The 13,460-nt window shown below is 42.4% G+C and overlaps 1 protein-coding gene and 1 non-coding gene across 2 annotated transcripts in view; one reads left to right on the forward strand and one right to left on the reverse strand.

Moving 5' to 3' along the window:
* Positions 1-1,398: 1,398 nt before the first annotated feature.
* On the forward strand, positions 1,399-1,524 carry LOC136321331 (U6atac minor spliceosomal RNA). Its single transcript, XR_010728594.1, has one exon. It is a non-coding gene; the product is annotated as a U6atac minor spliceosomal RNA (small nuclear RNA).
* Positions 1,525-4,531: 3,007 nt separating this feature from the next.
* LOC136319381 (mucin-16-like) overlaps positions 4,532-13,460 on the reverse strand; it is a 31,421-nt gene continuing 22,492 nt past the window's right edge. The window contains exon 14 of the mRNA XM_066252662.1: positions 4,532-4,727. Coding sequence (XP_066108759.1) covers positions 4,532-4,727 — 196 coding nt within the window. The remainder of the gene's footprint in view (positions 4,728-13,460) is intronic.

Here is a 13,460-nt window from a genome sequence, read left to right on the forward strand (position 1 = left end):
AGACCAATTACAACAAATAAGATTGAAACAGTTATCAAAAAGCTACCAAAAAAGAAAAGTTCTGGGCCTGATGGCTTCACAAGTGAATTCTACCAAATATTCAAAGAAGAACTAACTCTTATCCTTCTCAAGCCATTTCAAAAAATTCAAGAGGAAGGAAAACTTCCAAGCTCCTTTTACGAGGCGAGCATGATTCTGATTCCAAAACCAGACAAAGACAACACAAAGAAAGAAAATTATAGGCCAATATCCCTGATGAATGTAGATGCTAAAATCCTCAACAAAATATTAGCAAACTGGATCCAGCAATATATGAAAAAAATCATACACCAGGATCAAGTGGGATTTATTCTTGGGAGGCAAGGCTGGTACAATATTTGCAAATCAATCAATGTGATTCATCACATAAACTAAAAGAAGGAGAAAAACCACATGATAATTTCAATAGATGCAGAAAAAGCATTTGATAAAATTCAGCACCCATTCATGATCAAAACTCTCAGCAAAATTAGAGAAATGCAAATCAAAACTGCAATGAGATACCACCTCACACCTGTTAGATTAGCTATTTTTAACAAGACAGGTAATAGCAAATGTTGGAGAGGCTATGGAGAAAAAGGAACCCTCAAACACTGTTGGTGGGAATGTAAAGTAGTACAACCATTATGGAAGAAAGTATGGTGGTTCCTCAAAAAACTGAAAATAGAACTACCTTATGACCCAGCAATCTCTCTACTAGATCTATACCCCAAAAACTCAGAAACATTGATACGTCAAGACACATGCGGCCCCTTGTTCATTGCAGCATTGTTCACAGTGGCGAGGACATGGAAACAACCAAAAAGCCCGTCAATAGATGACTGGATAAAGAAGATGTGGCACATATACACTATGGAATACTACTCAGCCATAAGAAATGATGACATCAGATCATTTACAGCAAAATGGTGGGATCTTGATAACATGATACGAAGCGAAATAAGTAAATCAGGAAAAAACAGGAACTGCATTATTCCATACGTAGGTGGGACATAAAAGTGAAACTAAGAGACATGGATAAGAGTGTGGTGGTTACGGGGGGAGGGGGAAAGGGAGAGGGAAAGGGGGAGGGGCACAAAGAAAACTAGATAGACGTTGACAGAGGACAATCTGACTTAGGGTGATGGGTATGCAACATAATTGAACGACAAGATAACCTGGAATTGTTATATTTGAATATGTGTATCCTGATTTATTGATGTTGCCCCATTAAAAAAAATAAAATTATTAAAACTCTCAGCAAAGTGGGAATACAGAAAACATACGTCAACATGATAAAGGCCATCTATGACAAACCCGCAGCCAACATCATACTCAATGGGCAAAAATTAAAAGCAATCCCCTTAAGATCAGGAACAAGTGTTCTATGAAAGGAGAGAAGGTTAGCACTCCCCTTGACAAGGACAGAAGAGGCTCTCAGACCTAACAACACGCATACGGTTAAGGCATTGCCACCTACTTCATGGCATCTAACCACTGATTTTAAGAAGATGTGGGACATATACACCATGGTATACTATTCAGCCATAAGAAATGATGACATCGGATCACTTACAACAAAATGGTGGGATCTAGATAACATTATACGGAGTGAAATAAGTAAATCAGAAAAAAATAAGAACTGCAGGGTTCCATTCATTGGTGGGACATAAAAATGAGACTAAGAGACATGGACAAGAGTGTGTTGGTTACGGGGGGCGGGGGGAGGGAAGGAGGGAAAGGGGAAGGGGTGGGGGAGGGGCACAAAGGAAACTAGATAGAAGGTGACGGAGGACAATCTGACTTTGGGTGATGGGTATGCAACAGAATTGAATGACAAGATAACCTGGACATGTCACCCCATTAAAATAAAAAAAATTTTTATTAAAAAAAATCAGAAACAAGGCAGGGGTACCCCCTTTCACTACTTTTATTCAACATAGTTCCGGAAGTCCTAGCCACAGCAATCAGACAAGAAAAAAAAAAAGACTTACCCAAATTCGAAAAGAAGTAAAACTATCATTATTTGCAGATGATATAATATTGTATATAGAAAACCCTAAAGTCACAGTCAAAAAACTACTAGACCTGATAAATGAATTCAGCAAGGTGGCAGGATATAAAATTAATACTCAGAAATCAGAGGCATTTTTATACACTAACAATAAACTGTCAGAAACAGAAATTAAGGAATCAATCCCCTTTACCACTGCAACCAAAAAAATAAAGTACCTAGGAATAAATCTAACCAGGGAGATTAAAGACTTGTACTCAGAAAATTATAAAATATTGATAAAAAGAAATCAGGGAAGATACAGACAAGTGGAAGCATATACCATGCTCATAGTTAGGAAGAACAAACATCAGTAAAATGTCTATATTACCCAAAGCAATTTATAAATTCAATGCAATACCGATTAAAATATCAATGACTTACTTCAAAGATATAGAACACATATTCCAAAAATTTATATGGAGCCAAAAGAGAACACGAATAGCTTTACCAATCCTGAAAAGGAAGAATAAAGTGGGAGGTATCACACTTTCGGATATCAAGTTATACTGTATGACCATTGTACTCAAAACAGCCTGGTACTGGCATAAGAACAGGCATATAGATCAATAGATCAATGGAACAGAACTGAGAACCGAGAAATAAACCCACACCTTTATGGACAACTGCTATTTGACAAAGGAGGTAAGAGCATACATTGGAGTAAAGACAGGCTCTTCAACAAATGGTGTTGGGAAAATTGGACAGCTACCTGCAAAAAAATGAAACTAGACCACCAACTTGCACCATTCACAAAAATCAACTCAAAATGGATAAAAGACTTAAATGTAAGCTGTGAAACCATAAGCATCTTAGAAGAAAACATAGGCAGTAAGTTCTCTGACATTTCTCGCAGCAATATATTTGCCGAATTGTCTCCACAGGTAAGTGAAATAAAAGACAGGATAAACAAATGGGACTATATCAAACTAAAAAGCTTCTGCACAGCTAAAGACAGTAAGAACAGAGTAAAAAGACAAACTACACAATGGGAGAATATATTTGACAATGCGTCTGATAAGGGGTTAATAACCAAAATTTATAAAAGAACTTGTAAAACTTAATACCAGGAAGACAAACAATCCAATCCAAAAATGGGCAAAAAAAAATGAATAAACACTTCTCCAAAGAGGACATACAGATGGCCAATAGGCAGATGAAAAAATGCTCAACATCACTAATCATTAGAGAAATGCAAATTAAAACCACAATGAGATATCACCTCACACCAGTCAGAATGGCGCTCATCAACAAAACAACACAATAAGTGCTGGCAAGAATGTGGAGAAAAGGGAACCCTCCTGCACTGCTGATGGGAATGCAGACTGGTGCAGCCACTGTGGAAAACAGCATGGAGGTTCCTCAAAAAATTAAAAATGGAACTGCCTTTTGACCCAGCTATACCAGGGTTAGGAATATACCCCAAGAACACCATAGCACTGTTTGAAAAGAAGAAATGCACCCCCATGTTTATGGCAGCATTGTTCACAATAGCGAAGATCTGGAAACAGCCCAAGTGTCCGTCAGAGGACGAGTGGATTAAAAAGCTTTGGTGCATATATACTATGGAATACTACTCAGCCATAGAAATGATGACATCGGATCATTTACAACAACATGGATGAACCTTGATAACATTATACTGATTGAAATAAGTAAATCAGAAAAAAATATGGGGGTGAGGAGAGGGAGGGGGACGGGGGAAAGAAGGGGCACAGAGAAAACCAGTTAGAAAGTGACGAAAGACAATTGGACTTTGGGTGATGGGAATGCAGCATAAGCAAATGGCAAAATAACCTAGAGCTGTATTCTCTGAACATATGTACCCTGATTTATCAATGTCATCCAATTAAAATTAATAAAAAAATTTTAACCAAGGATGTGAAAGACCTGTAGTTAAAAAATTATACAACACTGAAAAAATTGAAGATATAAATAAATGGAAGCGTATACTGTACCAATAATAGAACAAATTAACATTCTTAAAATATCTATACTACCCAACGCAATCTGTAGAATCAATGCAGTTTCTATTATAATACTAATCGTGTATTTCATAGAACTAGAACAATAATAAAAAAATTATGTGGAACCACAAAAAAAAAAAGAGAGAGAGAGAGAGAAAGAAAGGAAAGACAGAGGTGTGGAGAAGCAGATGGTCGCTTCTCCTGTGTGCTCTGAGAATTGGACCTGGGACATCCACACACCTGCTGACACTCTACTACTGAGCCAACCCGAAGTCTAGCAATATTTTATAAGTACAAAATGACACTGCACTGGGCACTTCTGTATATAGGGTGAAACAGAAACAGACGTCCTTACCCTCATGGAGCTTACTGTTTCTTGGGGGAGAGAGAAAGATTTCCTGATGTGGAAGGAAGGGTGAAAATTTTGAGTAACTGAAAGAAGATAGGTACTCCTAGAGCATAATGGACGGCATGAGCACTCAGTAGGGTGTACTCACCCGTTCTGTGGTCTGTCCACTGGGCCGCCGCTGCTGTTGCTGTCCAGGGTGTTTGGGCTCAGGTGCTGCTGGTGCCAGCCCACCTCTGTGGCCACCGAGGCCACCGCTGCCCCAGGAGGGCTGCGCACACTCGTGTGCCCGCTTGGACCGCTTCCAAGACCGCCCCAGCCTGGGCTGCCACTGAGGGCTGGTCTGTGCCGTGGGCAAGTTTGCGCAAGGGCTTGGGCCTCCACAGCGTCTGGCACGGCTTCCGCCCCTGCGGGTGGGCCTGCACATGCCTGCTCAGACTGCTTCTGGGGCTGCTTCAACCTCCACTGCTGCCCTGGACAGGTCCGCGTCGCTGGGGGTTGGTGCATCAGCTCAGACAATGCTCAGCAGCGACCACGGCTCCCACCTCCACAGCCAGACCCACACGCGCTCACTCAGACCACCCCCAAGCTCTCCTGGCTTCCGCTGCCACTGAGGGCATGCCCACGCCACAGACAGGTTTGGGCACTGGCCCGGATCTCCGCAGTGGCCGCTGTGACTTCTACCCTTGCTGGCGGGATCACACGTGCCCACACGGACCCCCTCTGCTGTTGCTCAGGCCTCTGCCCTGTCAAGGACGGGCCCTATGCCACAGGCAGGACTGTGTGCGAGCCCAGACCTTCGCAGTGGCTGCAGCAGTTCCCACCTTCGCAGCTTCGCAGGCCGGCCCACGCTGGCTTACTCCAATGGCCCTGGCCTCCACAGCTGTGTCCTGGATTTTACAGCCGCCCCCTGCCGCCTCCAGTCTGCCAGCTCCCTGCAAGCATTCAACCCGCTGGGGGAAGGGGGGGTATAAGGTGTGTTGCTGTGTGGCAGAAAGCCCTTGTAGATTTGAGGCTAGGCAAAGCGCTGAGTTCTGCCTCCTCCACCTCCATATTGGCTGTGAGGCTCCCACTTCACTTGCTTCCTTCACTTGCTGGAAGCAATTTACATGCCCTTCCACTGACTCCTTGATTGTTTTCAGAGGTTCGTAGATTTCACTAATGCATCCTGTTTATGCCTTGGGAGAGTTTCTGTTTTAGCCTTGGATGTGTTACTTTGTATCAAGGACTTCCTTGGTTTGCATAGGGCTATATAATAAAGCAAGCTGGGGTTATGGGGCACTCAGATATTGCCAATAGCATTTGAAGAGTCCTCCCTGTCCCATTTTTTCTTGATGAAAAAATAATAATAATAAATAAATAAATAAATAAATAAATAGAACAAAAGGATTGTGGGAGCCAGGCAGGGACTCTCTTAGCAGAGACTGCATTTAGAGTGAGCAAGGTGACTTAGGGGCAAAGAGGGCCACTTGGCCTGGAGACAGAGAGGTGAGCTTACAAAACATTCCGTAACAAGAGCAGAATGGTAGGCTGGAGCAACACTGAGGAGGGCCTAGGGCACCAAGATAAAGATCTGGAATTTTGTTTCCATATTTGACCAGGGGCAACATGCACAAAACAATGATTTGGGAAGTGTATCTGGCCACCCTTTGCTAGGTGGTTAGTAGCAGAGGTCTGAGGTTAGGAGACTCCTGGAGACTTCAGCAGGAGTCCAGGAATGAGGCAGAGAGGCCCAAGCTAGGTCGGTGGCTGGATAAGTGGAAGAAGAGAGACAGATATTAAAGCTTTATTCTTCAGTCAGTCTTGCCTGGACACAACTTTGACATTGTCCACACAAGTGATGATTATCTTGGGTTTTATTATCTTGGGTTTTACAGGTGTATAATATTGCTGCTTGTGCAAGGACATGGAGGCCAAAATGACAACCTCGTTCAGTTGTGTCTCTGGCTGTTTGTCCACAGACTGTTATCAACTAAAAACTGGTGTGAAACATGCTTCCATCACATTGTGGTTCGCCCAGTCTGCTGCTGTGCCCACGGAGAAGTCATGAACATAAATCCACTACCTGAAAGCAAAGGCTAGAGGATAAAAGTGGTTCTTAAAAGTTATTTCTCAGGCCCTGGCCGGTTGGCTCAGCGGTAGAGCGTCGGCCTGGCGTGCGGGGGACCCGGGTTCGATTCCCGGCCAGGGCACATAGGAGAAGCGCCCATTTGCTTCTCCACTCCCTCCCCTCCTTCCTCCCTGTTTCTCTCTTCCCCTCCTGCAGCCAAGGCTCCATTGGAGCAAAGATGGCCTGGCGCTGGGGATGGCTCCTTGGCCTCTGCCCCAGGCGCTAGAGTGGCTCTGGTCGCAGCAGAGGGACGCCCCAGAGGGGCAGAGCATTGCCCCCTGGTGGGTGTGCCGGGTGGATCCTGGTCAGGCGCATGCGGGAGTCTGTTTGACTGTCTCTCCCCGTTTCCAGCTTCAGAAAAATACAAACAAACAAACAAAAAAAAGTTATTTCTCTAGTATTGATAGAACTTCAATGGATGGTTTCATTTTTAAAAAGGGGGCTTACTGGCCTGGCCAGTTGGCTCAGTGATAGAGCATAGGCCTGGCGTGCAAGAGTCCCAGGTTCGATTCCCGGCCAGGGCACACAGGAGAAGCTCCCGTCTGCTTCTCTACCCCTCTCCATCTCCTTCCTCTCTTTCTCTCTCTTCCCCTCCCACAGCCAAGGCTCCATTGGAGCAGGGTTTGCCCGGTCGCTGAGCATGGCTTTGTGGCCTCTGCCTCAGGCGCTAGAATGGCTCTGGTTGCAACAGAGCAATGCCCCTGATGGGCAGAGCATCGCCCCCTGCTGGATGTTCCGGGTGGATCCCGGTCGGGCACATGCGGGAGTCTGTCTGACTGCCTCCCCGTTTCCAACTTCAGAAAAATAAAAAAAATAAGGGGGAGGGCTTACTAAAATAATAACATGCAGGTTATTTTAAACCCATTAAAAAGTGCAGTAGAGACTAACCAGGCGGTGGCACGGTGGATAGAGCGTGGGACTGGGATGTGGAGGACCCAGGTTCAAGACCCCGAGGTTGCCAGTTTGAGTGTGAGCTCATCTGGTTTGAGCAAGGCTCACCAGCTTGAGCCCAAGGTCACTGGCTTGAGCAACAAGTCACTTGGTCTGCTGTAGCCCCCCTGGTCAAGGCACATATGAGAAAGCAATCAATGAACAACTAAGGAACTGCAACGAATAATTGATGTTTCTCATTTCTCTCCCTTCCTGTCTGTCTATCCCTATCTGTCCCTCTGTCTGACTCTCTCTGTCTCTCCCACAAGAAAAAAAAAAAAAGTGCAGTAGATTGTGGGAGCTCCTCCACGGTGACAGGAGGACACTACGGAAAAGGGAATATGGTGTAGGAAACACGGCTTTGCCTTGGGGGCCAACACCTGCTGTGCCTTCAGGAATTACTGGCTATTATTATCATTGTCTACCTGACATTTCCAAATATCTAACAATGACCTTGTGCTTTTTCTTGACCCTTTAATTATTTACTGGTTCGACTTCCTACCAGAATGTGTAACACTTAAAGGCAGGTTTATAAGTTCTTTTCATTGTTTTTCTTCTTCGCTGGCAAAAGTAATACATTCTTACCACCCTCAAAAAGGAAAGTCAAAAATATCTGCCTTCATCTCAACCTCTAAAGATTATTTTTGTAGATTGTTGTTTCTATAGAATCGGAATTGGGGCCACACTGAGGCTCCTTTTTTGTCAAGGTCAAGAGAGTAAATATTTTTGGATATTCAGCCATGTGGTTTATCTGTCACAGCTACTAAACTTTGTACCTGTAACAGCGAAATTACCATACACAATACCTAAACAAATAGTATGGCTGTGGTCCAACCATACTTTATTTACAAAAACAGGTTTTAGCCCATTTGGGCTGGTTCCTGTTCTGGACAGTACTTGCTATTTAATATAAATATAATGTGAACCACTTATATAGATTTATATTTTCTTATAGCCATATTAAAAAATTTTTAGAAAAAGAAATCAAATTTAATAGTACATTTTATTTAGCCCAATAGATCCAAAATATTATTTCAACATGTAATCAAAATAAATAATTATGAAAACATTTTACATTTTTGTTTTTGTGCTAAGTCTTTAAAATTTGTTGTGAATTTTGTACTTATAGTACATCTTGATTAGAACTAGACATATTTCAAGTATTCAATAGCACACATGGCTAGTGGCTACCATCTTCAACAGCTTATCTGAAGAAGCTATATAGTCTTTGTATGCATATAATTACATACAACCCTGAGGTTGCCAGCTTGAATGGAGGCTCATCCAGTTTTTTGTGTGTTTTTTTCTGAAGCTGTAAACCGGGAGAGACAGTCAGACAGACTCCCGCATGTGCCCGACTGGGATCCACCCAGCACGCCCACCAGGGGGTGACGCTCTGCCCACCAGGGGGCAATGCTCTACCCCTCTGGGGCGTAGCTCTGTTGCGACCAGAGCCACTCTGGCGCCTGGGGCAGAGGCCAAGGAGCCATCCCCAGTGCCCGGGCCATCTTTGCTCCAATGGAGCCTCGCTACGGGAGGGGAAGAGAGAGACAGAGATGAAGGAGAGGGGGAGGGGTGGAGAAGCAAATGGGCGCCTCTCCTGTGTGCCCTGGTGTCGGGAGCCGATCCACTAGTGCTGGCTAACAAGGTCACAGCAGAAGAAGATCCACAACTGCTGGTTGACAAAGTCACAGCAGAGAAGACCAATGGTTGCTGGTTAATGGTCACTACAGTGAAGACTAACAGCTGCGGGTTGACAAAGTCACCGCAAAGGAAAGGCACAACGATACTTCCCCCTTTTGACCTTTTTGAATTAATCTGGCCTTATATCCCCCCTTTTCTGGGTGTGTGCTATCATTTGTGGCACAGGGATAATAGTACCGTGCTTTCCCTGTAGATTCGTAGTAATTTCTTTGGAAATGAGACAGGGTTTGAGTTCCACAGAAAAGCCTGTAAGCCCCTTGAACTGGGCTCATAGACATAAGAGGCTGGCTATGATATCCCTCATAAAGGGTTAATTTGGTAGGAGAACTTCTTATTAATCATGTTAGAAACAATAGATTGTGACTTATGAATAGGTAGGAAACAGTAACTATACACAGAGCACCTTTCAGCCTTCACTTAATTCATCACTTTACCTCCCTGAGCCTTTTCATGTAGTAGAGTAGAGGAACTTTCCTTTCTTCTTGCATACCTGACCTACAGGTGGTGGAACACTCTGAGAAAAATAGAGTTAGAACTTAACTAGAGTATGAATATAGTAATAAATAAAATTTGACTAGACAATAGCATCATAGGTAAGGTAGAGTTGTTATTCAGTACTGACCTTTTAGAAGTTTGTACCAACATTGTTATTGTTGTTCAAGTTATTGTATAACTGTACTTTGAATGACTTACCACCTGATTTAGTTACCTAAAAAATGTAAGCATAGTGATACAAAAACAATGATTAATCAATGTATTCTGAATATCATGTGATTGTAACTTAGTGTGTGTGCATAAAAAGAAAGCTAGACCAGCATTTGGCGGAGATGCCTGGCAGTAAATGCTAACTGGAGAATAAAGAGAAAGAAAAGAATTCGGCTCTCTCACTCGATTCGTGCCGACGCCGTCTATTCCTGTGGGACCCCTGGATTCCTCCCAGGGTTGGACCCCGGCACCCTGGCCGGGAATCAAACCCGGGACTTCTGCATGCCAGGCTGACGCTCTACCACTGAGCCAACTGGCCAGGGCCTGAGGCTCATCCAGTTTGAGCACAGGCTCACCAGTTTGAGTGCAGGGTTGCCAACTTGTGTGTGAGATCATCAAAATGATCCCATGGTTGCTGGCTTGAGCTCAAAGTCTCAAGGTTGAAGCTTAAGGTCATTGGCTTGAGCCCAAGATCACTGCCTTGAGCAAGGGGTCACTGGCTTGGTGTAAGCCCCCTGGTCAAGGCACGTATGAGAAGCAATCAGCGAAAAATTAAAGTGACACAACTATAAGTTGATGCTTCTTATTTCTCTCCCTTCCTCTCTCTTTCTCTCTCTCCCTCTTTCTCTGTCTCTTGGGGGGGAAAAGAAATAAAATAGCTTTAAAAAACAAATAAAAAGAAAATAACAAGGAATAAATTTAAACAAGGAGGTAAAAGAACTGTATTTCAAAAATTATAAGACATTGGAGAAAGAAATTAAAGAAAATACAAATAAATGGAAGCATATACCATACTCATGGATAGGGAGAATTAATATTGTTAAAATTGCATAGTACCAAAAGCAATCTATAAATTTGTTACAATCTCCATCAATATGCCAATGGCATTTTTCACATTTTTGGAAAAAAATAATCTTAAAACTTACATGGAACCACAAAAGACCCCGAATAGCAACAGCAATATTGAGAAGGAAGAACAAATTTGAAGGTATCACACTACTTGATATCAAACTATCTACAAGGCTGTAGTAATCAAAACAGTATGGTACTAGCTGGTAAAAAAATAGACACATAGATCAATGGAAAGCAATAGAGAGCTCAGAAATAAACCCACACTTAAATATGGTCAATTAATCGATGACAAAGGAGGCAAGAATATACAATGAGGTAAAGACAGTCTTTTTAATAAATGAGGTTGGGAAAGGTGGACAGATACATGCAAAAAATACGAAAATAAACTCAAAATGGATTAAAGAATTAAATTTAAGTCCCTAAAGCATAAAACTTCTAGAAGAAAACAATTTGACATTGATCTTAGTAATATTTATTGGATATATTTCCTCAGGTAAAAAAACACAACAAAAAAACCCAAACAAACAAATGAGATTACATTAAAGAGTTTCTGTACAGTAAAGGAAACCATCAATAAAATGAAAAGACAACCTAGCAATTGGGAGAAGGTATACCCAATGATTTATTTGATAAGGGGTTTGGATTCAAAATTTATAAAGAACTCATACAAATTAAAACACACCCCCCCCCCCCGCAGGACTCCAGAAAGCAAAAAACAAACCCACAAACAATCCAATTTAAAAACAGGCAGAGGACTTGAACAGAGACTTCCAAAGAGGTCATACAGATGGCAAACAGACATATGAAAAGATGCTCAGCATCACTAATCATCAGAGAAATGCAAATTACACCCACAATGAACTATCACCTCACATCTGTCAGAATGGCTATCATCAATAAATTAACTAAGAAATGTTTGTGAAGATTTATAGAAAAGGGAACCCTTGCCCACTGCTGGTTGGTATGCAGATTGGTGTAGCCACTGTGGAAAGCAGTATGGAGTTTCCTCAAAAAATTAAAAATGGAACTGCCTTATGACCCAGCAATTCCACTTCTGGGTATTTATCCTAAGAAATTCAAAACACTAATTCAAAAAGACATAGCTTTCCTATGTACATGGCAGCATTATTTACAACAGCTCAGATAGAGAAGAAACCTAAATGTCTATCGACCTAGATGACTGAATAAAGAAGATGTAGTACATACATATAATAAAATATAACTCAGTCACAAAAAGTAATAAAATATTACCATTTCCAACAACGTGGATGGACCTAGAGGGTATTACACTAAGTGAAATAAGTCAGAAAAAGACAAATATATAATTTCACTTATCTATGGAATCAAGGAACAAAATTAACAAACAAAGAAAACAGAAACAGACTCAGATACACAGAACAAAGTGATAGTTGCAAAGTGGGAGTGGGGAGGAGAGCGGGTAAAAGAAGTGACAGCATTAAAAAGTATAAATCGGCAGTTACAAAATATTTTTGAGGATGTGAAGTACAGCATAATAAGTATACTTAACAATATTATAGTAACTATGCATGATGCCAGGTGGGGACTAGACTTATTCAGGGGAATATTTTGTAAGTTATATAAATGTCTAACCACTATATTGGACATCTGATAGTAATATAACATTGAATGTCAACTGTAATTGAAAAAAATGAAAATTTAAATTTACTAAAAAGAGAGTGAATAGGTTGCCTCACAGATTCCCCACCCACGTGGGCAAAGGGCAGCCTACAATCTTTCTATTTGTTTCATGCTAAAAAGGGAACTAGAAATGACCATAAACTCACTACTGGTGTAACACTTTTTTTTTTTTTTTACAGGGACAGAGAGAGAGTCAGAGAGAAGGATAGATAGGGACAGACAGACAGGAATGAAGAGAGATGGGAAGCATTAATCATCAGTTTTTTGTTATGACACCTTAGTTGTTCATTGATTGCTTTCTCATATGTGCCTTGACTGCAGGCCTTCAGCAGACCGAGTAACCCCTTGCTCGAGCCAGTGACCTTGGGTCCAAGCTGGTGAGCTTTTTGCTCAAGTCAGATGAGCCCGTGCTCAAGCTGGCGAGCTCGGGGTCTCGAACCTGGGTCCTCCACATCCCAGTCCAACGCTCTATCCACTGTGCCACCGCCTGGTCTGGCAAGACTTTGTAACATTCATGGGGAAGAGGTGCATTTGTGTGGCCAATGCATATCTGAAAATATTGTTCACCCCATCCCTTACCAGAGAAATACAGTGTGTCCCTAAGTCATGGTGCACTTTTGACCAGTCACAGGAAAGCAACAAAAGATGATAGAAATGTGAAATCTGCACCAAATAAAAGGAAAACTCTCCCAGTTTCATACCTATTCAGTGCAGTTCGATGTGGGCTCACGCACAGCTTTTTAGGGCTCCTTAGGAAGCTATCCCGTATAGCCTCTACAGACTCGTCACTGACTGATGGCCTATCAGAACGGGGTTTCTCCACCAAACTGCCGGTTTCCTTCAACTGCTTATCCCACTGAGTAATGTTATTCCTATGTGGTGGTGCTTCGTTATAAACGCACCGATATTCACGTTGCACTTTGGTCACGAATTCTAATTAAGCGAGCCACAGAACAGACTGAACTTTCCTCTGTACCATCCACATCTCGACTAGCATGGCCGTGGGCTGCTCCGCTGTATACAGGGTGTTATGTCATCTTCTGCGCATGTGCACATGCTGCCACATCATCCTACCGAAACTGGGAGGGTTTTCCTTTTGTTTGGTGCAGTTTTCAC

The sequence above is a fragment of the Saccopteryx bilineata genome, chromosome 1 (assembly GCF_036850765.1).
Source record: "Saccopteryx bilineata isolate mSacBil1 chromosome 1, mSacBil1_pri_phased_curated, whole genome shotgun sequence".
Classification (NCBI taxonomy): Eukaryota; Metazoa; Chordata; class Mammalia; order Chiroptera; family Emballonuridae; genus Saccopteryx; species Saccopteryx bilineata.